General features: G+C 49.0%; 16 protein-coding genes across 16 annotated transcripts; 8 read left to right on the top strand and 8 right to left on the bottom strand.

Moving 5' to 3' along the window:
• Window positions 1-22: 22 nt before the first annotated feature.
• RTR2 (putative protein-serine/threonine phosphatase) lies at window positions 23-697 on the bottom strand (the record flags this gene model as incomplete). Its single annotated transcript, XM_002556174.1, has 1 exon — window positions 23-697. One exon carries the CDS (start codon window positions 695-697, stop codon window positions 23-25), a length of 675 nt encoding a protein of 224 aa, XP_002556220.1.
• A 152-nt stretch (window positions 698-849) lies between these two features.
• On the top strand, window positions 850-2,346 carry EMP65 (Emp65p; the record flags this gene model as incomplete). Its single annotated transcript, XM_002556173.1, has 1 exon — window positions 850-2,346. The coding sequence occupies one exon, from the start codon at window positions 850-852 to the stop codon at window positions 2,344-2,346; it is 1,497 nt and encodes a 498-aa protein (XP_002556219.1).
• A 1,596-nt stretch (window positions 2,347-3,942) lies between these two features.
• COX15 (Cox15p) lies at window positions 3,943-5,382 on the top strand (the record flags this gene model as incomplete). Its single annotated transcript, XM_002556172.1, has 1 exon — window positions 3,943-5,382. One exon carries the CDS (start codon window positions 3,943-3,945, stop codon window positions 5,380-5,382), a length of 1,440 nt encoding a protein of 479 aa, XP_002556218.1.
• Window positions 5,383-5,450: 68 nt separating this feature from the next.
• Window positions 5,451-6,275, bottom strand: MAG1 (DNA-3-methyladenine glycosylase II; the record flags this gene model as incomplete). Its single annotated transcript, XM_002556171.1, has 1 exon — window positions 5,451-6,275. One exon carries the CDS (start codon window positions 6,273-6,275, stop codon window positions 5,451-5,453), a length of 825 nt encoding a protein of 274 aa, XP_002556217.1.
• A 992-nt stretch (window positions 6,276-7,267) lies between these two features.
• Window positions 7,268-8,476, top strand: DDI1 (Ddi1p; the record flags this gene model as incomplete). Its single annotated transcript, XM_002556170.1, has 1 exon — window positions 7,268-8,476. One exon carries the CDS (start codon window positions 7,268-7,270, stop codon window positions 8,474-8,476), a length of 1,209 nt encoding a protein of 402 aa, XP_002556216.1.
• A 23-nt stretch (window positions 8,477-8,499) lies between these two features.
• OCA6 (protein-tyrosine-phosphatase) lies at window positions 8,500-9,156 on the bottom strand (the record flags this gene model as incomplete). Its single annotated transcript, XM_002556169.1, has 1 exon — window positions 8,500-9,156. The coding sequence occupies one exon, from the start codon at window positions 9,154-9,156 to the stop codon at window positions 8,500-8,502; it is 657 nt and encodes a 218-aa protein (XP_002556215.1).
• Window positions 9,157-9,273: 117 nt separating this feature from the next.
• On the top strand, window positions 9,274-10,164 carry DOS2 (Dos2p; the record flags this gene model as incomplete). The annotated part of the gene is made up of 1 exon (XM_002556168.1): window positions 9,274-10,164. One exon carries the CDS (start codon window positions 9,274-9,276, stop codon window positions 10,162-10,164), a length of 891 nt encoding a protein of 296 aa, XP_002556214.1.
• A 43-nt stretch (window positions 10,165-10,207) lies between these two features.
• Window positions 10,208-12,793, bottom strand: DOA4 (ubiquitin-specific protease DOA4; the record flags this gene model as incomplete). Its single annotated transcript, XM_002556167.1, has 1 exon — window positions 10,208-12,793. The coding sequence occupies one exon, from the start codon at window positions 12,791-12,793 to the stop codon at window positions 10,208-10,210; it is 2,586 nt and encodes an 861-aa protein (XP_002556213.1).
• Window positions 12,794-13,952: 1,159 nt separating this feature from the next.
• FMP16 (Fmp16p) lies at window positions 13,953-14,243 on the bottom strand (the record flags this gene model as incomplete). Its single annotated transcript, XM_002556166.1, has 1 exon — window positions 13,953-14,243. The coding sequence occupies one exon, from the start codon at window positions 14,241-14,243 to the stop codon at window positions 13,953-13,955; it is 291 nt and encodes a 96-aa protein (XP_002556212.1).
• A 626-nt stretch (window positions 14,244-14,869) lies between these two features.
• PAA1 (polyamine acetyltransferase) lies at window positions 14,870-15,457 on the bottom strand (the record flags this gene model as incomplete). The annotated part of the gene is made up of 1 exon (XM_002556165.1): window positions 14,870-15,457. The coding sequence occupies one exon, from the start codon at window positions 15,455-15,457 to the stop codon at window positions 14,870-14,872; it is 588 nt and encodes a 195-aa protein (XP_002556211.1).
• Window positions 15,458-16,208: 751 nt separating this feature from the next.
• On the top strand, window positions 16,209-16,454 carry LSM5 (RNA-binding protein LSM5; the record flags this gene model as incomplete). The annotated part of the gene is made up of 1 exon (XM_002556164.1): window positions 16,209-16,454. One exon carries the CDS (start codon window positions 16,209-16,211, stop codon window positions 16,452-16,454), a length of 246 nt encoding a protein of 81 aa, XP_002556210.1.
• Window positions 16,455-16,571: 117 nt separating this feature from the next.
• IPT1 (inositolphosphotransferase) lies at window positions 16,572-18,065 on the bottom strand (the record flags this gene model as incomplete). The annotated part of the gene is made up of 1 exon (XM_002556163.1): window positions 16,572-18,065. The coding sequence occupies one exon, from the start codon at window positions 18,063-18,065 to the stop codon at window positions 16,572-16,574; it is 1,494 nt and encodes a 497-aa protein (XP_002556209.1).
• A 499-nt stretch (window positions 18,066-18,564) lies between these two features.
• Window positions 18,565-19,032, top strand: SNF11 (Snf11p; the record flags this gene model as incomplete). The annotated part of the gene is made up of 1 exon (XM_002556162.1): window positions 18,565-19,032. The coding sequence occupies one exon, from the start codon at window positions 18,565-18,567 to the stop codon at window positions 19,030-19,032; it is 468 nt and encodes a 155-aa protein (XP_002556208.1).
• A 243-nt stretch (window positions 19,033-19,275) lies between these two features.
• TPS2 (trehalose-phosphatase TPS2) lies at window positions 19,276-21,981 on the top strand (the record flags this gene model as incomplete). Its single annotated transcript, XM_002556161.1, has 1 exon — window positions 19,276-21,981. The coding sequence occupies one exon, from the start codon at window positions 19,276-19,278 to the stop codon at window positions 21,979-21,981; it is 2,706 nt and encodes a 901-aa protein (XP_002556207.1).
• Window positions 21,982-22,125: 144 nt separating this feature from the next.
• Window positions 22,126-23,970, bottom strand: SCC4 (cohesin-loading factor complex subunit SCC4; the record flags this gene model as incomplete). The annotated part of the gene is made up of 1 exon (XM_002556160.1): window positions 22,126-23,970. The coding sequence occupies one exon, from the start codon at window positions 23,968-23,970 to the stop codon at window positions 22,126-22,128; it is 1,845 nt and encodes a 614-aa protein (XP_002556206.1).
• A 325-nt stretch (window positions 23,971-24,295) lies between these two features.
• SPT15 (TATA-binding protein) lies at window positions 24,296-24,988 on the top strand (the record flags this gene model as incomplete). The annotated part of the gene is made up of 1 exon (XM_002556159.1): window positions 24,296-24,988. The coding sequence occupies one exon, from the start codon at window positions 24,296-24,298 to the stop codon at window positions 24,986-24,988; it is 693 nt and encodes a 230-aa protein (XP_002556205.1).
• Between the last annotated feature and the right edge of the window lie 74 nt (window positions 24,989-25,062).

Raw genomic sequence — 25,062 nt, 5'->3', positions numbered from 1 at the left:
ATATCCTCTCCCACATATCGCATCATCTTGGTTCTTCTTTTAGAATATCTCCCATTATTGAAGGACTCTCATTTTCCACAATTTTGATTTGGGAAAGCCAGTCGCTTAAATCCTTCTCCAGCTCTTCCCTTGATGAAGGTTGGCTTTGCTCTATGTTTAATTGACCTATGCCATTAACAATAGACATTAGGTCCTGCTGATCGGGCTGCTCTGATTGCATCAAGTCTTCAAGCAAAGTAATTTCATGCTTCTGAGAGCCGTTTTGTTCTTGATTATCTAAATGAATGCCGATTCTAACGAAAAGCGCCTCGTCTGTTAGCTGGATCTCGTAAAACTGTGAACACCTGTAATGGAACTTGCTGCAGTAGCTCGAAAGATAAGCATATGGGTTGTTTTGTTGCAGAAACTTCTTTGCCATCATATTTCCGCCATACGGATCCCGCACTCTATTTTGGCTCCGGTTGCACACCGGGTATCCGCACCTCTTGTTGAGATTCCTCTCATCTATTAAGTCGTGATATGTTTCAACTGTTAAGAAATTAGCAATGTACTTCAATGTCTCCTTATCCTTACAGTTTGATTGACTAAACAAGTCTAATAGCTCCAGCGAGATTGTATCCGCTTCCTTAATACTTAGCTGACGATGACTTTGATAAGGCTTCAGTACCAGTTCCTTGATATCATTAACGCCCGACATGTCGAAAGGCGGCCTGCTCTCACAATGATATGATTTGGTCTTTTTGTTCTTTTCAATCTGATGTATGTGTGATTTAATGATTGTCCAATTTATGCATACTAGCTACATGACTATGTTGAACTCTTCGACAAACAAAAGCAAGGAGACTGGCAATGACCAAACGGATCTCCAAGCCCAAGAAACCCAAAAGATCGGTTCATTGGAAGTACATTAAGGAGATCTTACTGGCTGAGTTTGAGGTTAAGGATGCTAAGCGGAAAGATCAGTCGGCAGAAGATGACCAGAGGGAGGCAGAAGAAGCAGAGCATGAGATGGAGCAGATTCTTAACATGCTACGTCTGTTCCTACATATGGAGAAGTTGATGCTGTTTTCACTCTTAGCATGTCTCAACGCGTTTCTTTACTACTTCACAACATTCCCAGCGCGGCTTCTTTACAACTTCGTAGGGAGGAAGAAGTTGCGTCAAGCTGATAGAGAGTTCAATTTACTAGCCTTAATTGCTCTTGCTTCCTTGGTGCTCTTTAGGGTCGATACTTCGAGAGTTTATCACAGGATCAAAGGTCAAAGTGCTATCAAACTTTACATGATGTTTGGTGTACTTGAAATGTGCGACAAAATGCTGTCTTCCGTCGGACAGAGCTTGATGGTAATAGTACAGACGAAAAGGACACGTCAGACTAAGCTACAGAAAGCATTGCTCAACATGTGCGCGTTGGGGTATCTTTCTTGTCATGGATACATTTTGATGTACGAGACCATTGCGCTCAACGTCGCAGTGAATTCATACTCGAATTCCCTTTTAACCCTCTTACTTTCAATGCAGTTTGCTGAAATCAAGGCAAGTGTTTTCAAGCGCTTTGATAAGGAGGGTTTGTTTCAAATTACAATTTCCGACATAATCGAAAGATTTCAAATGGTAATTCTATTGACAATTATCGCACTACGCAATCTTGTTGCAACTAGTACATCATTTTCGACCCTAATTCCAGATTCGTGGTCTTGGAATTCAACTTCTTCCATCGTGGTTGGAATTCTGTGCGGTCCTGTTTTGACTGTTGTTGGAAGCGAGATATTGGTGGACTGGATAAAACACGCCTACATCACGAAATTCAACCGAATTAGACCTCAGATGTACGACACGTACCTAAGAATTATCTCTCATGACCACATGTGCAATCTTCAAAAACTCCAGATACGGCTTGGACTCCCAGTTCCTGCTCTCGTAGTACTGTTTATCGTGATGATCAGACCTTCTTTGAAAATAGGGTTATTTGAAGTCTCAACTTCGGTTGCAGGAAGTGTGGCTATGGTGTTAATGGCATTTGTTTGTTTGTTTCTCACAAAGTTTGTTCTGTATCTAGTGCTAGCGAGATGGTCGCAGGCAATGCAAGCAAATGGTCTTACGGGTAGTACAGATACAAAGGTAACGGAAGAGATGTATGTTCCGGGGACACCGTCATCAGGAATGGGCAAGATTGACGAGCAGTTACGCGCTCAGCTTCACGCTACAGACGCGCAGCAAATCGACACAAAACAAAAGCAGGCATCTGTCCCTCCAAGCTCTAATGAAATTCGAGCCCAAAGAGATTCCAAGCGCAACTTGAAGAACGTCACGCGTTACAAAATGGTTTCGAAGCGCATATGGTGAAAGCTGCCGTGGGTCCTGTAGATTTCACGGCCAAGAAGGCCACTTTACCAACTTCCTGTTACAGGCTATAAATTCAATAGCATTACAGGACTAGTTGATGCAATATCGAGACGTACAAACTAAAAGGCCAGTTGAGAAATTCCGGACAGTTGTTTTAAGTTCTGATATCCCTGATAAAAGGCTAATAAGGAGTTGTTTTTGAAAAGCTGCTCTTAAAAATTTACGAAAGCTGTGTCCTCAGATTTCACGTAACACAGATCGCCGATATTTATTGCCACACACACTTAAATGCGCTCTTTCATTATAAAATGTTGTTGAAACTTTGAATTCACGAACTTTGGACTGCATCCCTTCTTGAAATGAAAGAGACAGACAGTGCGACATGTGCGCTTGATATTTCGCGTGGCTTAAGATGCTACGATGGCGGTCAGACTTTATTTCCTTCTCGAAGTATTACGGGAAGGGAGTTATTCGATCTCTGACGACGCAGAGTCCTGCCTCTGGTCACAATATGAGGCACAGCAGAAAAATCTTCCAATTTAACTTTCTCAGGGAATAAAGCATTCGCTATATTGTGGACATTTCAAAGAATTGGAATTTTCCGTGTCTTCACCAGGAGCTATGTCAGGGCGTTATGAACAGTTTCAAGTCTCCGACTATAGAAGAAGCTCCAAGCGAAAAAAAAAAAAACTTTTACATGGCAGCTCGTAACCCGATAGCTCGCTCCACAAACAAATTGGTATTGTCATGAGAAACAACCACTGAAAAATTGCTGCTGATCATACTGTTCAATTTCGAATTAATGGTTCACTCACAAGCAAAAGACAAATTAGTTTCCAAAAAAATCTTCGACCACTCACTGAAGAGACTCGCATATTGTTGAATCTTTCGCGTCAGCTCAACAAAACACTACCAAACAACAAGAAGCTACAGACAACACTCGCTTCCAATTCCTGTATTAATAGTTGGCTGCCTTCACTGAAATGGTGGGGCGCGGGCATAAGCGCTTGAGTTCAAAGTACTTCTTTGATGAATAGGAAACGGTTCAAACTCCATTTGTTGGGATCCGCCATTCATTAAGAAAAGATCCAAGACATGGGCCTTAATTAAAATTCAATTACCCCCTTCAACTTTTGGCATTTAAACACTTTTTAACGTCAAGGCAGTGTCATTCGAGATTGACACTTAGAGCGTGGGTCTCATGAATCAGCCGAAAAGTTTCTTGAATGGCTTGAACCTCACTTATAGTAACAACATAAATCTGTTATAACGAGCTTTTTTGATTTAAAATTAGTCAAAGCCCCTGTGAAGAACTTGCTAATTTTATTTGCGCACTTGAGAAACGACTCGATCTGTCCGGCCAAGATTGGATCGCCATGAGTCTCGTTTATCGGCTTTATTATTTTAATATCGCTGACGCTCGTTTATGCATAAAATAAGAGTACTTTTTTGAGTACTTAAAACCAGTCTTCAATAACGGGTGATATTATTTCCGAAAAACAGCAGAGCCCATCTCGATCGTATATATGATCTGAAGTCTAAGAGAGCAGCCAGAGAGTTTTTACTAAACCGCAACTATTCAAACCAAACGGGAAGATGTTCGGGAGCCTGCTCAGAAATTCAGGGCCAAGGCTCAGCTTGGGTTCAGCCCTTGCATCGCGAATTTTGACTAGAACCTCGATTGCACGGCCTTCACTCTTTTCTAGGTGGTCATCTCCAGCAAGAGCCAAAAATGTCCAAGTAAGTAGAGGGCTTTTCACTGGAACAACCTTGAGACAGGCTGCTGCAACTATAAAGAAACAGCCTGCCAAAAATCTCTTGAACTCTTCAAAAAGCGTGGGCTATTGGCTTGTGGGTACATCGGGCCTTGTATTCGGGATAGTTGTGTTGGGTGGTCTTACGAGATTAACAGAATCAGGACTTAGTATAACTGAGTGGAAACCTGTTACAGGTACCCTACCGCCAATGAATGAACAAGAATGGCTGGAGGAGTTTGCGAAGTATCGGGAGTCTCCTGAGTTTCAGCAACTTAACTCACACATCGATCTAGACGAGTTCAAATTTATCTTCTTTATGGAGTGGGTGCATAGATTATGGGGTCGCGCCATTGGTTTAGTCTTTGTCCTCCCTGCAGTTTATTTCGCAGCCGCTAGGAAGACTTCTCCACGTGTCAACAGAAGAATCTTCTCACTGTCACTTCTTCTTGGCCTACAAGGATTTATCGGGTGGTGGATGGTCAAGTCTGGACTTGACAAAGAACAACTCAAAGAAAGGAATTCAAAGCCCACAGTCTCTCAGTATAGACTAACGACTCATCTGGGCACAGCGTTTTTACTCTACATGGGTATGCTATGGACTGGAATAGAGATTTTGAAGGAAGCTAAGTGGATCAAGAACCCAGCAAAGGCTCTCGGCGTGTTTGCCAAACTTGATAATCCCGCAGTTACTCCTTTGCGTAGGAGCGCCCTGGGACTTTTGGCTTTGACTTTTGTTACAGCGATGACGGGTGGGCTTGTTGCTGGCTTAGACGCTGGTTTAATCTACAACACTTTCCCCCATATGGGAGACGACTGGATTCCTAGCAAGAGAGAATTACTTGACCCTAACTTTGCTAGAAAAGACGACGATAGCGACCTACTTTGGAGAAACATGTTAGAGAATCCAACCACAGTGCAGCTCAACCATAGGATTTTTGCCACGATTACTTTCTTCAGTGTGTTTGGCATGCACATGTGGTGTAACAGGATGAAGCACGTTTTGCCTAAAAACGCTATCAAGTCCATGCACTCTATGATGGGCGTTGCAACTCTTCAAGTGGCACTGGGAATATTCACCCTGTTATACTTGGTGCCAGTCTCATTAGGCTCCCTTCATCAAGCCGGAGCCATTGCATTGCTGACTAACGCGCTCGTTTTCGCATCTCAGTTGCGTAAACCTAGAGTGCCCATGAGAATTTTGGTTGGGGGGCTTTCCACGAAGGCGAATTCAAATGCGGGAAGCAAAATTTTGACCGAAGCATCCAGATTGGCAAAATGAGACATGGGAATGCTTATCTTGTAAATAGGTCTTGTGAGTAGATCTCCTAATATTTATTGAAAAGAACATCACTTTGCAACAAAGTCCTTCTCCCGCTTGGCCAGAGCATCGATGTTGGTGCTGGATAACCTCCAGAGAATAAACATAAAGATGCTCCTATAGGGCGCAAACATTTCACCACATTTCTCCACTATGTCCTCGTCATAAATCTTCCAGTTTTTCTTCTTGTGGACAATCTTGCTGCGTTTGGTCTTGCCTTGGACGCGCTTGCTCATCAACTCCTTTAATATTTCCGGACGGCAGTCTAAATATTTAGAGCACCCTCTTGCTATGCCCAGATCATCAGCGGCAAAAACATCCATCCTTTCCAGGCTCGTTACCAGAAACATTTTAGCGCTCCAAGGACCTATGCCTTTGATGTTAGCAACCAGTTGAGATGCAATTTCTTCGTTGTCTTGCTCAAATAGTGCTTCAATGGCCTTTTCGTTGTCATTGAAATAATTTGCCAGTGACTCCAGGTACTGAACTTTTCGTGCAGACAAACCACAGTCTCGGAGTTCTTGAACGTCTTTTTTATGGAAAGTTTCAACAACTTCCTGATATGTCGGGAAATGGCCGCCATAATATGCCATCAACTTGTTTTTGACGCTGTTCGCGGCTGCGCCACTTATTTGCTGTGCCAAAATGCTGCTTGCAAGCTTGATAAAATGATGATTCAAGTCCATTGGAGGCTGCTCTCTCTTCAGAAACAATTGAAAGTCTTTCGACAGCAAGGCATCGTACAACGACGGATCAACACCTAGAATGTGGTGACATCCTTTGACAAAGGTGTCAATATGTTTCTCTGCAAAGTCTTGAGGTAATTCAACGGTTTCTTCACGAGATCGCTTCATTGCTGCTTCAAGCTTATCAGGCTCTATTTTAACTGGGGGTTCTCTGTTGCAGTTGCGACTTTAACGTCCCGAACAATTGGTTTTGTAAAAATTCTAGACCTTGAGGTTACCTTCCTCCTTGGAAACGCTTCAGAGAAACCTAGCTTGATGCCACGCTCTTTGTAATGCTGTTTGCTACCGTCAAGACGCGGTGGGAAGTGGTTTGCTCTTAGGTTCGCACTAATTTATCTTTCACCACATGAAAAACAAAGAGTCTCAATCTCCTTTCCGAGCCCTGAGTTAGTTACCGATCTGAGAGGAATCACACTGACAGGTGTTGATGAGCTCTAGCGATGATTAGAACGAATTATTTGCATAACAGGGGAACTTTCCCCGTTTACTCGATCCTTATCGAATCAATATGTCCCTATCAACGAACAGGCCGTGAAGTCACTGAAGAATCGCTTCAGCCCTGACGACTTCGACCTAAATGAACGTAGTACTAGCCTTTGAAGATCTCATGAGACAACAGCAAATTTGAGCAAAGCTAGTGGCTTGGCCTTGCAAGAACAAAAATCTTGTTATATTAAAAAAACGAGGACACAGGACCTTGATAAATTTCATTGTGAGCCAGGCGGTAGGGCCCTTTTAACACCTTCTTCAGTACACCGAATCTAGTATCCCTGTCACAAGCTCAATGTCCAAGTTTTGCAATGCACGGGTCGTATTAATTGAAATATCGCATCTCACTGGGGATTTTGCTGTCCATCCTGGTCCTGAGTTACTTGCATGTGAACAGTAGGACCTAAATCGATTGATGCATACGAAAAGCGTAAACACTGAACTTCTCAAGCAAAATGCTGTTGTTGGCTATTTCTTGGCCTATTGTTTTCTAATTTTATTCGAGTTCGCCTCATTATTACCTAAGAACTTAGATATAAATTTGTTGATATATATTTCTCTAACTTCCCTTGATTGAAGGATCCCGCCCACGACGCCACCAACACCATACAATGAGACTTACAATCAATAGTGAGATAACAGATGAAATCTTTGGACCTCTGGACGTTACTGCAGAGATGAGTCTTCAAGATCTCATTGCCCTTTTGGAGTTCGAATGCGGGTTCGACGCAACGAAGCACAATCTGCTTCATAAAGCTACGGCATTGAACAGCAGTGAATCTAAAACGCTTCAAGAACTGCAGTTTGAAAATGACGAGCTGCTTGTAATTAAAGCCAAAATCAACAATGTCCATGAAAATTCGCAAAGTGGCGCCTCGATGGAGGACATGCTTGTTGAACAGGCCAGACAGCAGATCCTCCAGAACCCCGCTCTAAGGGCCCAGATTGTGAGCTCGAACCCAGGATTTGAGAGTATTATAAATGATGCCACTGCTTTCCGCCAACAAGCAGGACCTCACCTTCTCCAAAGCATGCAAGGTGGAAGCCGCCAGAATCCTTTTGGCATCGCGCAAACAGAGTACGACGAACTAATGAGAAACCCAGATGACCCCGCGAACCAAAAACGCATAGGCGAACTGATAAGCCAACAGGAAATTGACGAGCAAATGCGAAACGCTCTCGAGTTTACTCCAGAGGCGTTTACGACAGTTCATATGCTCTATGTAAACTTGGAGATAAACGGCTATCCAGTGAAGGCCTTTGTGGATTCTGGCGCTCAGTCTACCATTATTTCCACCAAGCTAGCTGAGAAAGCAGGGCTCTCTCGGCTGATTGACAAGAGATTCTCCGGAGAAGCGCACGGAGTGGGAGTGCAAAAGATAATCGGAAAGATCCATATCGCGCAAGTTAAGATCGAAACGCAGCATGTTCCCTGTAGCTTCACTGTTCTGGACACACACGTGGACATGCTATTGGGCTTGGATATGCTGAAGCGTCACCAAGCTTGCATAGACCTTAAAGATAATGTTCTGCGGATTGCAGGGGTTCAAACAAGATTTCTAAGCGAGGCGGAAATCCCCGAGAGCCTCGAAGCGAAGATTAGCGAATCCACTTCCCAAGGGCTTAACATACCAGCTCCATCTGCGCAATTGGAGCCACCAAAAAAAGCACAAACTTCACAACCGCACCCTGAGCGCGCATTCCCAGAATCGGTTGTGCAGCAGCTAATGGATTTGGGATTCTCAAGATCTGAGGTCCTGCGTTCGCTTGAACAAGCCAATGGTAATCCGGACGTAGCCGCGGCTCTTCTCTTTCAATGACTTTGAATAATGACGTGCGCTCTTTAAACACTATGAAACTTGAGCCTGGGGAGCATTCCCGGAAAACTTTGTATCCTCCGAATATTTTTATCAGCCGTGTTCCCCCCATGAGGATCTGCAACGTCGGAGGCTCGTACCGTAATCCAGGGAACTTTATCTTTCATTTCTAAGTCGTTTATCTCAATTTCCAGGTTAAAATTCTCGATAAAGCCCCGCTCATGAATATTGATGCTAGATGTATAAGTCAAGTACTCGTTAAAGATTGACACAGTGCTCCAATATGACAGCTTCCTCAAACATGCCACAACAAGAGAAGTAACCAGTTCACCGTTTGTACAATGGATATAGCAGGGGTAGTGCCTCCTATCAATAAGGAACTGTACGCATCGTACGACCACATCATACTCAATGGGAACTGGCTTCTTCTTGCGCTTCACTTTTGTTTTCGATTTGTCCTTCTGACTTTTCTCATTATTGCACTCAATGTGTATGGCCTGTATGCCCTTTTCGGCGCAAAACTTGCTCATGACTGCATCGTTTGTTAATGGCTCTGGAGTCAATGATAGAATGTATTTGAGACCTAATGTATTAAGAAATGGGATGTTGGTCTCTCTTGGGCATGATCCTCTGTAGAAATTGGGCTGAACCGCGCTGAAATACAGCGGGGTCACCAGTGACATGAACTCCTACTGGCTTTTTATGTTCTGGCGGTTTCTAGATAAAGAGAATACTCTAAGTTTATATTAACAATTAATTATCCACTAATAAAGTACTTCAAATCAATAAAAAGACGCACAATGGAGTTCTTTTACGAGGAACAGGCCACTAGAAATGGAGAACAGTTGGTGGAGGGCGACTTGAAGAGTGACAAGGATACGGAAAAGGCTTTCCAAGAGCTTGAAGGAACCATTGATGAGCAATATCAACGCACTGCTCGCGCTCTCAAGAAATTCGTGAATGATGAACGGGATGTTGAATTGAATATTCCACTCGATACTCGCATCTCGGAGAAAGCCCAGGGCGCTTTAGATTCTCTAGACACACAATTGCAGAATGTTGAACATCTTGCCCAAGACTATTGGAAAAAAGTGTCGACCAAATCATTTTGGTCCTCCGTAACCAATACCTTGGGGTCAAAGCTTGATGAGGTGGTTAAGGTAAACGACCAGAAGTCATCAACTGTTTGTTCTCAAACCCCTGATGCTAAAGCTACTACTCCAGTTGCAGGCAACAGGACTGAGGCGGAACTTAGAATGCTCTCTAGTAATGACAAGATTTACTTGGAAAACGAAGATGAACTACCGGATGACTTCAAGGTGGATGAATATACAGCAGAGGTCTCACAGCTTCTCACCGAGAATAAGAACCTAGAGCTTCTAATGAACGCTCTTGTCCCTGAAAAACTCAGCTATCAAGACTTTTGGAATATATTCTTCTTGAAAAGGAACAGAATATTTGAGATGGAGCGTAAGCGCAAGGAACTCTTGAAGAAAGAAGGAGAAGAAGATAAAGAAATTGACTGGGATGATGAGGAGGAAGAACCAGAGCTGGGCAAAGCTTCCGATTCGGAGAACAAGAAGGAACCTAACAAAAGCGATATAGATGTGCAACATGACGAGGTAAACGACGCTGGGGCTCAGGAAAAAGGAGGCGATGACAATGATGATGAAGATGATGACTGGGAGTAGATAGTTCATTATTCATTATGTATGCGAATAATATGCTATGTGCTTAAGAAACATTGTATTTACGGTGATAAAACAACACATACGCACTGAGGGTGATGCATTCACCTTGACTTTTGGCCTTCCTCCAGCTTGTGTCGTCGAAGTAACACCACCCAGCTTTGTCACCCTTGTCAACGTACGAAGTATAATGTCCCCCATAAAGCGTACCAAAGTGACAAGCCACCGCATACAAGTTGTAGTTAAATGGAGGTACCTGGCCTCTGGTTGGGAGTTCAGCCACACCTGGTGGTAATCTTCCATCAAAGTCATTAGCCCAAAATGGCGTAAGGTCTAACGTGTGAGGGTACGATACAAAAATGTTGTTTTTGTGAAGCAGGTTATCAAACCTTTTTAGATGAATTACAAGGTTGCGAGGTAACCTTGTTATTGTAATTTTCTTGGTGGATGGCTGCTTACACTTGCACCGGGGACAAGACCATTGCTCGTCCTTTTCCAGAGTTTCCACTTTAGTGAATTCCTTGAAGCAATCTATAATATCACACTTGGAACCACTGGGAACTGGAACTGAGAGGACTGAGAAGGGCTGATAGGTCGTCGAGGTCCGGCCGCAAACTTTACACGTAAGCTGCGAAGCGTACTGTCCTTGAAATAAATCAACAATCACACTGAAGTCGGTAGTTAGATATCTCTCCCACTCAATAGAGCTTGCTATCCTCATACAGAGCTTCTCACGTATTCCCTCTGCTTCTTCTGAAAGCTCCTTCAACGCGGGGTTCCCGCCGCACTGGTTAAGGTCTTCATGCAATCCGTCCAGTAAAAATTGGCAAAATTCTTGACAGTCCTGCTGAGAAGAACTTCTAAAAAGAGAGTTGATGGAGCCGCATGCGACTTTAAAATGAAGTGGCTGAACAGCGGTCTTATCGCCTGAATTCTGTTTGGTTGACGCTGACGCAGCCTGCTGCTGCATTGTGTGAATCAACTGCGAAAAATACTTTGCAAGCACTCCCTTAGAGCCCAATTTGCTGTTAAGATTAACATGGTTTTTGTAAGAATCATCCAAAAAGATCTGCGTAAGCTCATGGGTTCCAAGTAAACACTGTATGATGCAGTTCATATAGCACGAATTGCCCAGGTTTGTAAGTCCAACGGTGAAATTGGTGTTGCGCCTTGTAAGGGGCTTGCTTCCATTCTGATAATTAGCGACCGAAGATTGGGAACTAACTGGAAAGATAACGGGCTTTGGCGGAGAAGGGGAGTGGCCCATCAGATCGCTAGTCAACTGGCCACTGCCATTTACGTTGTAGCGGGGCGGCGACAAGCTCTTCGACTGTGGAGTCACAGCTCTTGAGTGGATAGGCTGCAGTTGAGACAACGCATTAAGTTGAACGGAGGAGGGGGCAAGCTGGGGAGCATCCGGGTACGTGGTAGAGTCCGTATGTAATATAGTCGGGGACTGCAAAGACGGACTGCCAGCGCGAGAGCGGGATGGGGTCAAGCTTGAGAACTTGTCTTTGAAGCTCGAAGTTCGCTTGAGCCTGGGCTGCTGTTGTTCAGGGAAAGGCTGTGTATTGAGCGGTTTGTCGTGGGTCAGGCTTGTGTTGAGGGTCATACCCCCTTTCACGCTCAGCGGATCCTGTGCCGAGGGAGGGATGGGCCGCAGCGCGGGGAGTATTTTAGGAATGAGAGGCGGGACGCCATATTCGCTTGCGAAGTTCGTTTCTTCTGAGGATTCCGATTTGTCGCAGGGGCCGCGGTTGCGGCACCAGTTTTCGAAGCCACCTTGCAGTGTCAGTATGATTGTGCGCTGGAGCGGCTTTTCAAAGGATCGGTTCACCAAGAGGTCCACAAGGCTTGCTTGTTTCTGCTTGCAGAACTGAGTTCTGTCGTGTTCGTCGGTGTATATTACGATGTAGTCGAACTTGTCTCTTTCTTGGAACAGCTGGACCTCCTCGTTGGGCGAGGTTATGAGCGACCTCCGGGTTATCTCGGTGTCTGAGTAGCTGTCCTTGAAAGAGATAGGTTCTATGCACATTATTTTATCGGTTTTGATGTGGGACTCCACGAATTTTATGCGAGGCCTAAGGTCTATCAGGAGGGCGTTTTGGGCTCCAAGCAGAGACTGTAGCTCCGAGGGCGATATGGCTTGACCGTTCGCCCAGGTTTTTGAAACGTCGCCGGCACCCTTTTTGTGTTGCCGGGGCTCGGGCCGCGAGTGGTCCTTGAGGAACTTGCGCAGCTCCCCTATCTTCTCGTCCGTGAGCAGGGTCTTGAGCAGCATGTTGTAGACCTCGAGGAGACCGCGCTCCTTCTGGCTTTTCGCGGAGTCCTTGGCCTGCACGAACTGGGGCAGATCTGGGATTTTGTTGAGCACGATCTGCGAGACGATCTTGTAGTAGACGTACGCGGACTCGTAGGCCTCGAAGACGGCCGGGTCCCGCGTGTCGGGGCCCGGACCGAGCTTGCGCACCTTCTTGCACTCGTCCTGGTAGTTGACTAGGGTGTCGATACACTCCTGAAGGAGCGTTTCCATGTCGAGGTTTTCGCCGTCCTGCTTGACGAACTGGTCTGCTATGCGCGAGAGCTGTGTGAGCGACTTGCAGAACATCCTGGTCTCCTCGCTGTGGGGCATTCTGCCGTCTCTTTGCCGGGATCGACACTGATTACATATGAGCTGCACACATAGACGATTTTAAAGGCGTCAGCCATATATATGATCTGTGTTTTCGTCTATAAAGATGGGAGTATGAGAGAGGGAAGAAACGCGAGCGAGCGGGCGCGAGCGAGCGGGAGAGGGGGCACAGGATCCACGATGCACCAATTGCACCAATTCCGGGCGCGACGCCGTCGGGACGCGGCTCGCGCGCTGGGAGAAGTGCTGGGTCTTGGGAGTCTGCACGTGACCCCAGGGTGCAGCGCGACGCGGATGGCGCTTCAGAGGCCCGAGCTTGGTGCTGAGGGGATCCGGGCCTGGTCCTTGCATGTTTCCGAGCATGAATTTAGACATTATTGAGCCTGGCCCTGTACATTCTAGTGCTCTCTCCTAGAGACGTCTCAGCTCTTCGCTAGCGTGTTTCTAAGCCCAACCCAAGAGATCTCTGGCTTTCTACTAACTGCCTCTGAGCTTCCTACGGCATTTTTCAGCGTTTTCCTAGAAATGTTTAGGTTTCTACGAACACACCTCTGAGGTTCTGCCAACACCTCTCGGAGCCTCTACTAGCGCATCTCTGAGCTTCTATTAACACCTCTCTGGGCTCTCTCCTAGGGACACCGGACCTTCCACTCACACCAAGCCGTCCTCTGCGTTCTCTGGCACCTCTAAGACGATCCCGCCCAAACCTTCTTCCTACGTCTTCTACGAGCGCCTTCCACGAACATGACAAAGACCACAAACACGCGTCTCCTGCGGAACAGAAGCCTGCGCCCTTCCAAATGACGTACAATGGTTTCGGACTTGCCGCGGTATTCTGGTCCACGGCTGGCTTCTCCCGTGGAGATCCTTCCGTCTCGCCGGAGCCGCGTCGGCCTCAGGAATAGCCGCCGAGCGTCGGCCCCGGCTTCGGCAGAGCAACGCGGAACACCACCGCGCCACAAAAGACAGACCCCGAGGCGGCACGTGCCACAGCGGTTGGTACTGCGCCTGGTAGCGGGCGTTCTGGGCCTGCGACCAGGCCGCGCTCTAAGGCTCCTCTTCCGTCCAACTCAAATTTTCAGATACGTACTGGGGCGCGCGAGGCGCCTGTATATAAATAACTATGCAGTGCTAGCGGCCGCGCTGCGGCGCAGCACGCTTAGTACACGCCGTCGTCCGGCCTGTGCTGTTCGACCTGCGCGTCCTCGCCCTTCTTCTTCAGCTCGTCCGTAGAGGGTCTCTTGTAGGCGCCGCCGTTGTGCGACTTCTTCTCAAGCTCGTCCAGCTTCTTCTTGTTCGCATCCATGTCTTTCTGCGTCATGTCGCTCTTCCCCGCGGGCATTTGGAGCGCACAGCTGCGCGACAAAAACCGCTGCGACGCACGAGGCGTGGCGGCGCGGACCGCCACGCCCGCGAGCATTCTTGTTCCTCTGGTAGTTTGTTGTAGCATTTCTGTAAGTGTGTGTGTAGTGTCGCTGGATCGTTTTCCGTGCTCTCTTCCCCACCAGAAGTCTCCTTTAAGGGTTCCTGCCGCCTACTTATATACCGCTGCCAGCCCCGCCCTTTGCCCCGGGGCGCGCGGCGCATTTACGCCTCCGTCACGGACTGCTAAGCAATCATGTGCACAATTGCGCCTGCTGTAATTCGCTTGGCGGCGGGCCGCGACTTGCTTGTGGCGCGCAACCGCATGCGTAACCGGGGAGATCGTAGCAAGTGCAAGGGGCGGGCGGGGTACGGTTGTGGTTGTGAAGAGCTTGTCGTCTCGCACGGTAGAATGCGAAAAGTTCGTAGCAGGTGACTGGTATCTGGGTCGTTTTGTACGTATATCGTTTCGGACGCAGGTAGTTTCGTACGTGGGTAGTTACGTACGGGTGAGGTCAAAGCAAGGGCAAGGCCGCAGGCGCTCGCGGCGAAGCACCCTAGCCAGGCGCGAGGGTCTAGCGCTGGCAGAGACAGTAGCGGCAGGTCAAGGCGCGGACGGGACGCGGGCAGGGCCGAGCGTCACGTGACCGCCACCACGGGAGCAGCAGCGCGCGGCGGCGCCGCCGCGCGCTGCGCAAGGGCGCCGAGCGCAGCTCAGTTCTCGTACTCCTCCTTCACCAGCTCGCGCACCATGTCGCACCACTTGGACTTGCTGAAGGCCGGGTCCGCCTTCACCGTCTTGTTCTCGCCCAGCAGCTGGAAGCCGATGCGCTCGTAGAAAGGCACCAGTGGCTCATGGGCGATGATCGCGATTCTCTGCCCCACCTCCTGGTTGCTGAGCTTCTGGATGTAGTCCGTCAGCAGCAGCGTGGCCAAGTTCTTCTTCTGGTGCTCGGGCGCGATGACCACGGAGTGGATGCCCACGGTCGTGGACGACTCGTCGTGCACCTTGCCCATGCTCTCCAGGGTAATAAGCGCGTTTTGCGTGCCATCCGCGGAGCAGGGGATCTTGGTGCCCAGGATGTGGCCGATGAGCTTCTCGCCCTTGACCTCGGACCCCTCCACGTCTCTGATGAACAGCCCGGAGCACAGCTCGGGGCACGCCGTCAGGCGGAACTCCGCGGTCTCGGGCGACGCGCGCTCCTCTGGAGGAAAGCCCCTACTCTCCAGGTCGCAGACGTCCTGAGTGTCCTCGACCATCAGGGGGCGGATGTACATGTGCAATGGCAGTGTAGAGCTCATAATTGAAGCCTTGTTGGGTGGTGTGTCTTTGAAGAAGGACTCTGCAAAGCTGAGGTGTAGCCTGTTGAGACAACCAGGGCGCTGTCAATTTTTCTATCACAAGAGTTGTGAAATTGGCCGGGTCAAGGCCGCCTCTAGTTACTAGTGACAAGGGTGCTGAAAGCAGGGAGGAGCGCGGGCGTACTCGTGGACACGCGCGCGGACGCGTATGCTGGCGCATGGGAGCTGGCGCGAGCATTGGCGTGGGCGCAGGCCTCTGTGCGGGCGCTGGCGCAGATGGCACACAGTTCAGGGTCTTGGTCACGTGAGCACTTGTTTCAGGAAAGTCGCTGGTTAGTGTGCGACAGACGGGCGGTGCAGCCTGGATGCTTCACGCGCAGTGGTGGCTCCTCACATCTCCCTGACTCACCGTCTCGCAATCCGCCTGCGATCCACCCTATGCCTCTGCCGGCCTAAACTTACCCTTGCCCGAATGATATCATCTTGTACGTCTCCCACTGACCAGACCACACTGTCCCAACGATAGTGCTGAATTGCGCGCTGCGTAGTAGCCTCGTGTACATGCTCGAGCCCTATAAATCCAATCTACAAGCCCTGCCGCCCCACGAGACCCTCAGCTCCTTAGGACGCGCGGGCGCGGTTTGATCGGTCGCTATCTACGATTATTCAAAAATTATCCACCATCAGGACCTGTACTATAACCCAGTGCGCAAGAATTCACTAAACAACTCTCCAACTCAACACCGCAAGCATGTCTATCGCTGAAGTACTGCCGCTGGAGATCATAGACAAGACTGTGGGTCAGCCCGTCTGGGTGATGCTCACGTCCCATCGCGAGTTCGCGGGAACCCTAGTGGGCTACGATGACTTCGTAAACGTGGTTCTCGAAGACGTGATCGAGTACGACCACGACCAGGAGATCAAAAGGCACGCGGGAAAGATGCTCCTGAGCGGCAACAACATCTCAATGCTCGTGCCTGGCGGTAAGCGCCTCTGAACGAATTTTGTAGTGGTTGTAACAATATAGATTTTAACATCACAGCACGGCATAGAAACAACGAGGGTCGCTGCGCTAGCATATAATTTATAAAAGGTCCAGGAAGCGTACTTAGTATTATGCAAAGGGGTCGAAGAACCACTCGACGTTGGTGTTTTCAAAAACACGCATGCCCATAGTTTTGGCCTCCTTCCGAATGTCGGGTTCGACACCCATACGGAGATTGCACCACCTCTTCAGCACGCGGGGCTGCAGGTAGTAGTGGTTCACGATCAAAAAGCTGGTGACCGCGTAACACATGCCCACGAAGAGATCGAAGCGAAAGTGGTGGTCGAGGTACATGGTGCTCCACCATTGCAGGAGTGGGAACGTGGTGCCCAAGAAGCGTGGCAAAAACGCGATGTGGAAGATCCGCAGCCACCTCGAGTTCAGGGCGGCCTCCGGGATCGGCGTGGCGTAAACCATGTTGGGCGGAGGCGTGACAGAGCCGCCAGACGGCGTCAGGGAGACGTCGGTGACGGAGTCGAGCTCGAAAGACTCTGGTTCCTTGGGAGCCGACAGCTGTGACGCGGCGATGGTGGGCGGCTCCTGCAGCTGCACACAGTCGCGGTTCTGGCCTTGGCTCGCGCTGCCGAAGTTGGCCTTGGTGCTGGTGGCGCGGGTGATCAGAAACAGAAAGCACTGCACGGCTATGGCAGAGTGCAGCGAAGGCACAGCGCCGAACACGATCGGAGACTTGTGGAAACCCTTAGAGTTCAGGTGCGTGCCCAGATGCGAGTCGACCCTGGTGAGCCCGGCGGCGAAGCCCTCCTGCTCATACGAGACGTGTTCTGTGTCCTTGATCCCGTACATGTGAACGAACCAGGGCGGCGCCATGGGCACCAGCAGATGCGAAAACACGCCGCAAATGTTCTGCAGCCCCATCGCCAGGGAGAAGGCCTTCAGCGTGCCTGGAGGGTGGAACACATATAGGTACACCGCGGTAAAGATAGGGGCGAGCAGGTGCAGCAGCACGTACGAGGTCCAAGCCAGCAAGTCCTTGTTTTTCGTGAAGTTGTCCTCGTTCTGCGAGGTCAGCAGGTGCACCGTGTTGAGCCCGACGAAAGTGTAGATGAGGAAGAGGAACGGCAGGATGGCGCGCGGCGCCGTGGGCGAGAATGGCTGGTTGCGGTGGAAAAGCGCCGCGTAGGGGTCGATCACGTTGTAATTGAGCCTCCGCTTGTAGTATAGGTAGTACCACACCGAGACAGGTGCGGCCACGAGCACCGCGAGCGCGAACACCGTGGACGTCAGCCACGTCATCGCCGCCGCGAACCGCGCGTCTGCGCCGTACTGTGACACGAGCTCACCCGCGGAGTCCCCGAACATGAACACGTCCGCCAGGAACGCCAGCTGGCTATGGATCCGAGGGCGCAGCCGCGTGGGGATCACGCCCGCGTTCTTGAATATCGTCAGCCACAGAAACACGGGGAAGAAGTTGAGTGCGAAGTTGAACGCAAGCGTGGGTATGTTGCGTCGGTTGAGCCCGCCGCGGTACACGCGCACCACGAACTGCCAAGGCAGCGACGCTAGCGATTTGAACGACGAGTAGGACACCAGAACCGCCGGCATTATGTGCAGGTGCTGCAAAACGGGGTATAGATGGACAAGGCCTTTAGTAGCGTCCTACCTTCTGTTGCTGACTCACGAGGAAAACGCTACGACACCTCTTGTTGAGACTTGTCTATCCTAGTATCTTCTCGAGAGTATAAATGGACATAAATCAACTACATATCTTTTCAAGCGCTTCGCGGCAGGGCCCCTCATGCCACACGGACTTGGTAAGGTACCTTTTCTTTTTGTCGCTGGCGAAAGCTGCAGCTTCGGCGACAGAGCGAGGTGAGCGCTGCGGCATTTTCTGGGGGCGGTAGCGCTTCCGTTCCGCGCGCACTTTCTACGACTAGTCTGGGGTATATACTCACGTGACAGAGCGGTTACGTCACGTGCAGAAACGTCGGCGGGATCCTCGGTGTGTGGGTTGTGATAGTGTCATGTGACATCAGTCATGTGACATCTAGTACACGTGGTCTGTAATTACTGAGGGTAACCTTACTCGCACGTGATACTGCGTATGTGGTGGCTGTCACGTGCCTGCTTCGTCTGCGATGACTATTACGTGACGCCCTCGCCCCGCACGGTCCCGCTCCCACAACTTTTGTCCTGGCCCACGTCTTCTCACCAACCGCCGCTAACGGTCATACACACCAGCGAACCGCCGCCCCCCATGGATCCGCAAGAGCCCCGCCACGCGCAGTACAAGGTCCAGCTGCTCTTGCACATCAACAGCGTGCTTCTCGCACGCGTGAACCAGCTCAGCTACAACACAGCGCATTTCTCGCCCGAGCAACAGCAGAACATCGTATCGCAGTACCTGAAGCGCGTCCACGCGAACCTGCAATGCATCTCACAGCTCAACCAGGGCCACGCGGGCTGCAAGCCTGCGATCCTTGAGCCGCCGCAGCTGCCGTCGCAACAGCCGTCGCAGGACATCCTTGCCAAACTGTACCTGCTGACCAGCCGAGTGTTCGAGGTGTGGTGAACGGCATAACCTGCACGTGACGGTACGCTGCCCTGTCACGTGCAGTGCACACATGACATAACACGTGAGTAGGCCGCGTCCAGGCCCGCACCCGCCAGCAATTTTTTTGCCCGTTAGCAAGCGGCCCCCTCTTTCGACGTTTCTCTTCCAACAGAGGTTTAAAAGGGCTTAAATCGCGCGATCTCAAACAAACACGATCTCGACGCAACAACGACCCCTCGAAACAGACTCAATTCCTCGAACATGAGCTCTGACAAACCTGGCACTGCGGAAAAGCCCGTCTCCGGCCGCATCATCAATTGTGTGCCACAGCTCCCTTACAAGGTCAGCAGGAACGACCTCTACACGCCCGGCGAGAATCAGGACCCCGGCGACGAGTGGAAGCTGACTCCGATCTCTGGCAACAGCGCGCTATACTCGTCGCTGTATCTGCTCCGGGACTCGCCCGACTGGGAGGAGCATGTGGTGGGCTGGACCGGCGAGATCGACCCCGGCAACAAGTTCGCGTACGTCGCGCCTCCCAACCAGCGCGGCACCCAGGCCGCCAACGACAATGCGCGCTACAATTCGCAAGAGTCCAACGAGGATCCACTCTACCTGTCGCAGGAGCAGAAGCGGGTGATCGCGGAGAAGCTGCAGGACAAGGAGGACTCCAATAACAAGATGACGGTCCACCCAGTCTGGCTGCTGCGCAGGGACCAGCTGCGTTGGCGTGAGTATTCGGACAAAATCGTTTGGCCCGCGCTGCACTACATCCTCAACCCCCCCTCAGACGGGCAGAAAGAAAACACCTGGTGGTACGACTATGTCAAGTTCAACGAGGCTTACGCTTTGAAGGTAGCCCAGATCTACCAGCCTGGTGACATAATCTGGGTTCACGATTACTACCTCATGCTGCTGCCCCAGCTGCTGCGCATGCGCTTCGGCGACGCCATTATCGCCTACTTCCATCATACCCCTTGGCCCAGTAGCGAATACTTCCGGTGCTTGTCCAAACGTAAGCAACTGCTGGACGGTATTCTAGGTAGCAACCGTGTGTGCTTCCAAAACGACGGCTTTTCCCGCCATTTTGTCTCTGCCTGTAAAAGACTTTTAGACTCCACCTCCACCAAGAAGAAGTCCAAGGGCAAGGGCCGCGACGAATGGGTGATCAGCGTTTACGGCGGTGATGTTGTCGTTGACTCTCTCCCTATCGGCGTCAACACGGAGGAGATCTTGCGCAAGGCCTTTACCGAGGACATCGACGAAAAGGTCAAGGTCATTAAAGAAGCATACGCGAACAAGAAAATCATTTTCGGCAGAGACAGACTGGATACTGTGAGAGGCGTTGTTCAGAAACTGCAGGCATTTGAGGCCTTTTTGGCTATGTACCCGGAGTACAGAGACAAGGTCGTTTTGATCCAAGTGAGCAGGCCCACTGCCACAGACCAGGGCTTGAAACTGGAGCAGCAAGTCAACGATCTTGTGAACTCTATCAACGCACAGTATGGTACCCTGAACTCTTCTCCAGTTCATCACTACCATGTCCGGATTCCAGAGGATGCATACCACTCTCTACTGAGAGCTGCTGACTTGTGTCTTATCACAAGCGCCAGAGACGGCATGAATACTACCGCCCTCGAGTACGTGACGGTTAAAAGCAGGTCTTCTATAGATGGATGCTACGCCAACCCCTTGGTCCTCAGCGAGTTCTCTGGAACTAGCACGGTTTTGAAGGATGCTCTTATCGTTAATCCATGGGACGCCGTCGCCGTGGCTAGAACCATTAAGAAGGCGCTGTGCTTGACTGCACAAGAAAGAGTATCTCTGGAGATGAAGCTTTGGTCGAAGGTTCCAACCATCCAAGACTGGAACAACAGCTTCTTGCAGAGAATGGTGGAGATCGCCAAGCATGAGTCCCAAGATAACAAAATCACACCCGCTCTTAACAGGCCTCTTCTGTTGCAGGCATATCGCGCTGCCAAACGTCGCCTGTTTTTGTTCGACTATGATGGCACCTTGACGCCAATTGTGCAAGATCCTGCCGCGGCTATTCCAAGCGCGAGGTTGTTCAGAATTCTCTCCAAACTGGCAGCGGACCCACATAATCTCATATGGATTATTTCCGGAAGAGATCAACAGTTTCTGTCAAAATGGCTAGGCTCTCGCATGCCGCAATTAGGTTTGAGTGCTGAACACGGTTGCTTCATGAAGGACGTTTCATCCGAAGAGTGGGTCAACTTGACAACCAAGTATGACATGACATGGCAAGAGAAAGTAAATGAAGCCATGGAACAAATTACTGTTCAAACACCAGGTTCCTTCATTGAAAAGAAGAAGGTCGCTGTCACGTGGCATTACAGACGTGCTGACCCAGAGCAGGGTGAGTTCTTGGCTGGAAAGCTGAAGGCCTCATTGGAGAAATTCTCTAAGGACCTCGGATTGGAAGTCATGGAGGGCAAAGCTAACCTCGAAGTTCGTCCTAAATTCGTGAACAAGGGTGAAATCGTGAAAAGATTAGTTTGGCATCCTTACGGTGAAAAGCAATTGAACGAAGATGAGTTCAAACAGGACGATACCGTGCCCAAGTCCCAGCTTCCTGACTTCGTCCTCTGTCTAGGTGATGACTTTACGGACGAAGATATGTTCAACCAGCTAAATGATATCGAGAGTGTCTGGGACAAGAAATTCCCCGACGATAAGAACGAAGCTGGTCACTACGGTATCTATCCTGTAACGGTCGGATCTGCATCCAAAAAGACCGTTGCAAAGGCACATTTGACTGACCCCCAGCAGGTGCTGGATACCCTAGGTTTGCTCGTTGGCGACGTTTCCTTGTTCCAAAGTCCTGGTACTGTCGAATTAGATGACCGTGGCCACGTTAAAGACAGCGAAAGCAGTGTGAAATCCGAGCAGGCCGGTGCAGCTTATAACATGAAACGGAGCGCATCCTTGAAGGATAACGCTTGATACGACAGAGATGTTTAAGACACATAAAAGCATATGCTATGTACCTGACTAGGAACAGAGGGGTAAAGTAATTAGCCTTATGTGCAGAGTATTATTCATAGCATTTTTTGCAGCAGCTACGGTGTATGAAACGATCGATTATGATTATTGAGCCAGCTCAAAACCAGACTTTAACAAGTTTTCAACCAGTTCCTTCAACTTAGATCTCGTTATGGCAACATCCTTGCTTTTCATAGCAAGGCCGCAATTCAGTAAATGCGACAGACCTGCAAGGTATCTCATAAGTGGCATTTGTTGTTGCTGTCCGAGGTAAAAGCAAGCGTTGGAAATCTGACACTTTTCTCCCAAGTCGTGAACCACAGTAGCACCAGCAATGTAGTTCAGAAGAAAAAGCAGTAACAAAGCTTTTTTGAGCGCAGGTGCTTTAGGTTTTTCCTCGTTGTTGACGCTTCCATGCGATGAACTGCTTGCAACCTTGCAATAGCTGTTGGCCGAGTGAAACCATTTGAGTTTTTCAAGATAGTCCGCATCATTCTCTCGAGACAACTGGGCGTTAGTAAATGGGTGAAAGTGAGTCGCTATCCAAATCACAACCAAAGTGCACTGCCAAGTTTGGTTCATGCGGAATTCGTGCGAGTCAACAAGATGTGTGATGGACGCCCAGATTTCATTAACCTTTTGGTAGTCATCGAAGGCTACGGTACCTCCATGTTTGCTCATTGTAGCAACTTTGATAACGAAACAATTTAACATTCCTATTAGCCTGAATTCAGTTGAAAATTTGGAATCTATTATTTTGGAATATGCTTGTAGGGCTCCTTCAGAATTTTTGGCCAGCTGGAGTTTCATGGCGTTTATCAAGGCTGCGTATTCGGTTTCATCCGTTACTTCTTCGCAAACGCCTTCTAGGATCAGACCTTCGAAGCAGGTATAGTAGTGACATAGGTCTAGCATCCGTTTGTAGAAAGAACGCATGTTGTTTATCGCCAGGATATTTGCGTCTTCAGCGGAATCGAGTAGCTCTGTTGCAGCCTTCTTAACTTTCGGGAGAAACCTGGTGGAGAAATTGGCTTTCTTGTCATAACAGTTGGTCAGATAGCTAATGCTTTGGAATAACAGTATAATATTCTTAAAATCTTTGTAACGAAAAACCAAGCTATTCAAAGTGATTTCGACCTTGTTGTCAAGCCTCAAATTGAAACTCGGGCTAGTCAAGACCTTTTTGTGAATAGTAACAAACTCCTTAAACTCAGAAAGCTTCCCTGTAATATTTGAGTCGATTTGCATAAGAACCAAAAGCTCTATCAAATGCTTCCACAGCTTGAGCGGTGGTGGTGCTTCAGAGTCAGATAGCGTTGCAAGCTCCTGAAGATAATGCATTGGCACGCTTAAGTGTTGATCAAGACAGTAGCCAAGATAAGAACACATGATGAATAAATGAAAAGGTGGGGCGTCTCTGCTGCTTTGTATCAGCTCTTCAAACAATCGAAGTATCCGCTGATCCGATGGTGAAATCATTGATATCAGCTCAATTCTAAGAAAAGAGAAGTAAAGGTGCCACGCCGAGTTCGAGCCATCAAGGTCGCTTAAGGTTGCATTGACATTACGCAGTGAGTCTTTAAGGTGCTGGGATGATCCTCGCATCTTAGCTACTCGAACGAGCGCTTCTTCGACTAGCATCTTTTCGTGTAGAAGGTCAGTAGCATGAAGCCGCTCTTTCACACTAGACAAATATGTTTCTGCAAGGTCGAACTCAACTGTTTCTTGAACCAATAGATTGCAGAGCTCTAATGTGACTGTAACATCTTGCTCAGCGCTGAGTTGAAACTGCTCCTTGGTGCAGATCAACGCATGAATCGCGTGGTATATTAGGGTCTGGTACTGCTGCATCTGCTGCTCGGTACTTACATCCCTAAGCAATTGATGAGCATGCTCTGAGTACTCATGACTGAGCCTATAAAACTCGCTTGCGCTCAGCTTCTCATTCATCTTAGCGGCCTTCTCTTTTATTCGCCACGTCGCTCCTATATCGTGAAAAACTGCCAAAGCAAGCTTTTGCGTCTCCAAGGAAAGCCTGGGCTATTCAAGTTCTTTGGATGGTTGACTAATTTCGGGATGTCTGGCCTGAACTGATCAATAACCTGGTCCTTCGGGCAAAGCGGCTAGCCTTCAATATTAATCTTATATGCGAACCTAATATTTGTAATAAACACGTATAGAGTTACTGTATATAAACTAAAATTGTAACACCATTATAAACTTAGCCATCTCAGTATCTCAACTGTTTTAGAAGGAGTGCTCCAGGTTATCATTAATGTCAGAGGAGAGCCGTCTCAAGGACTTCCAAGAGGCCAACAAGATCGTATTTGATCCCAGCACGCGATCAGTCTGGGAGACACAAGAGAAGGGGCCAAACGCGGGGCTCTCAAAGACAGAGGATGAGGATTCACAAAACGCGACAACCTCTGGGATTGTGCCTACGCTTCAAAATATAGTGGCCACCGTCAATTTGGACTGCCGGCTTGATCTTAAAACCGTGGCGCTGCACGCGAGAAATGCGGAGTATAACCCCAAGCGTTTCGCAGCTGTAATTATGCGTATCAGAGAACCCAAAACTACAGCTCTGATCTTCGCGTCAGGCAAGATGGTCGTGATCGGTGCCAAGTCGGAGGACGACTCGAAACTAGCGAGTCGTAAGTACGCCAGAATTATACAAAAAATTGGGTTCAGTGCCAAGTTCACGGACTTCAAAATCCAGAATATTGTGGGATCGTGTGATGTCAAATTTCCTATTAGACTTGAGGGCCTGGCGTTCTCGCACGGAACTTTCTCGTCTTACGAACCTGAGTTGTTTCCGGGGTTGATTTACAGAATGGTTAAGCCAAAAATTGTGTTGCTGATTTTCGTTTCGGGAAAAATTGTGCTCACAGGTGCCAAGCAGAGAGAAGAGATTTACCAGGCGTTCGAGGCCATTTATCCTGTGTTGAGCGAGTTCAGGAAGCTTTAGGAGATTTCGAACAGCGTATAAATACACGGTTGTAATGTATAGCGTGAAAAAACGGGTTTAAAAGAATAAATGTT

The sequence above is a fragment of the Lachancea thermotolerans genome (assembly GCF_000142805.1).
Source record: "Lachancea thermotolerans CBS 6340 chromosome H complete sequence".
Lineage (NCBI taxonomy): Eukaryota > Fungi > Ascomycota > Saccharomycetes > Saccharomycetales > Saccharomycetaceae > Lachancea > Lachancea thermotolerans.
This window is presented reverse-complemented; position numbering and strand designations above follow the sequence as displayed.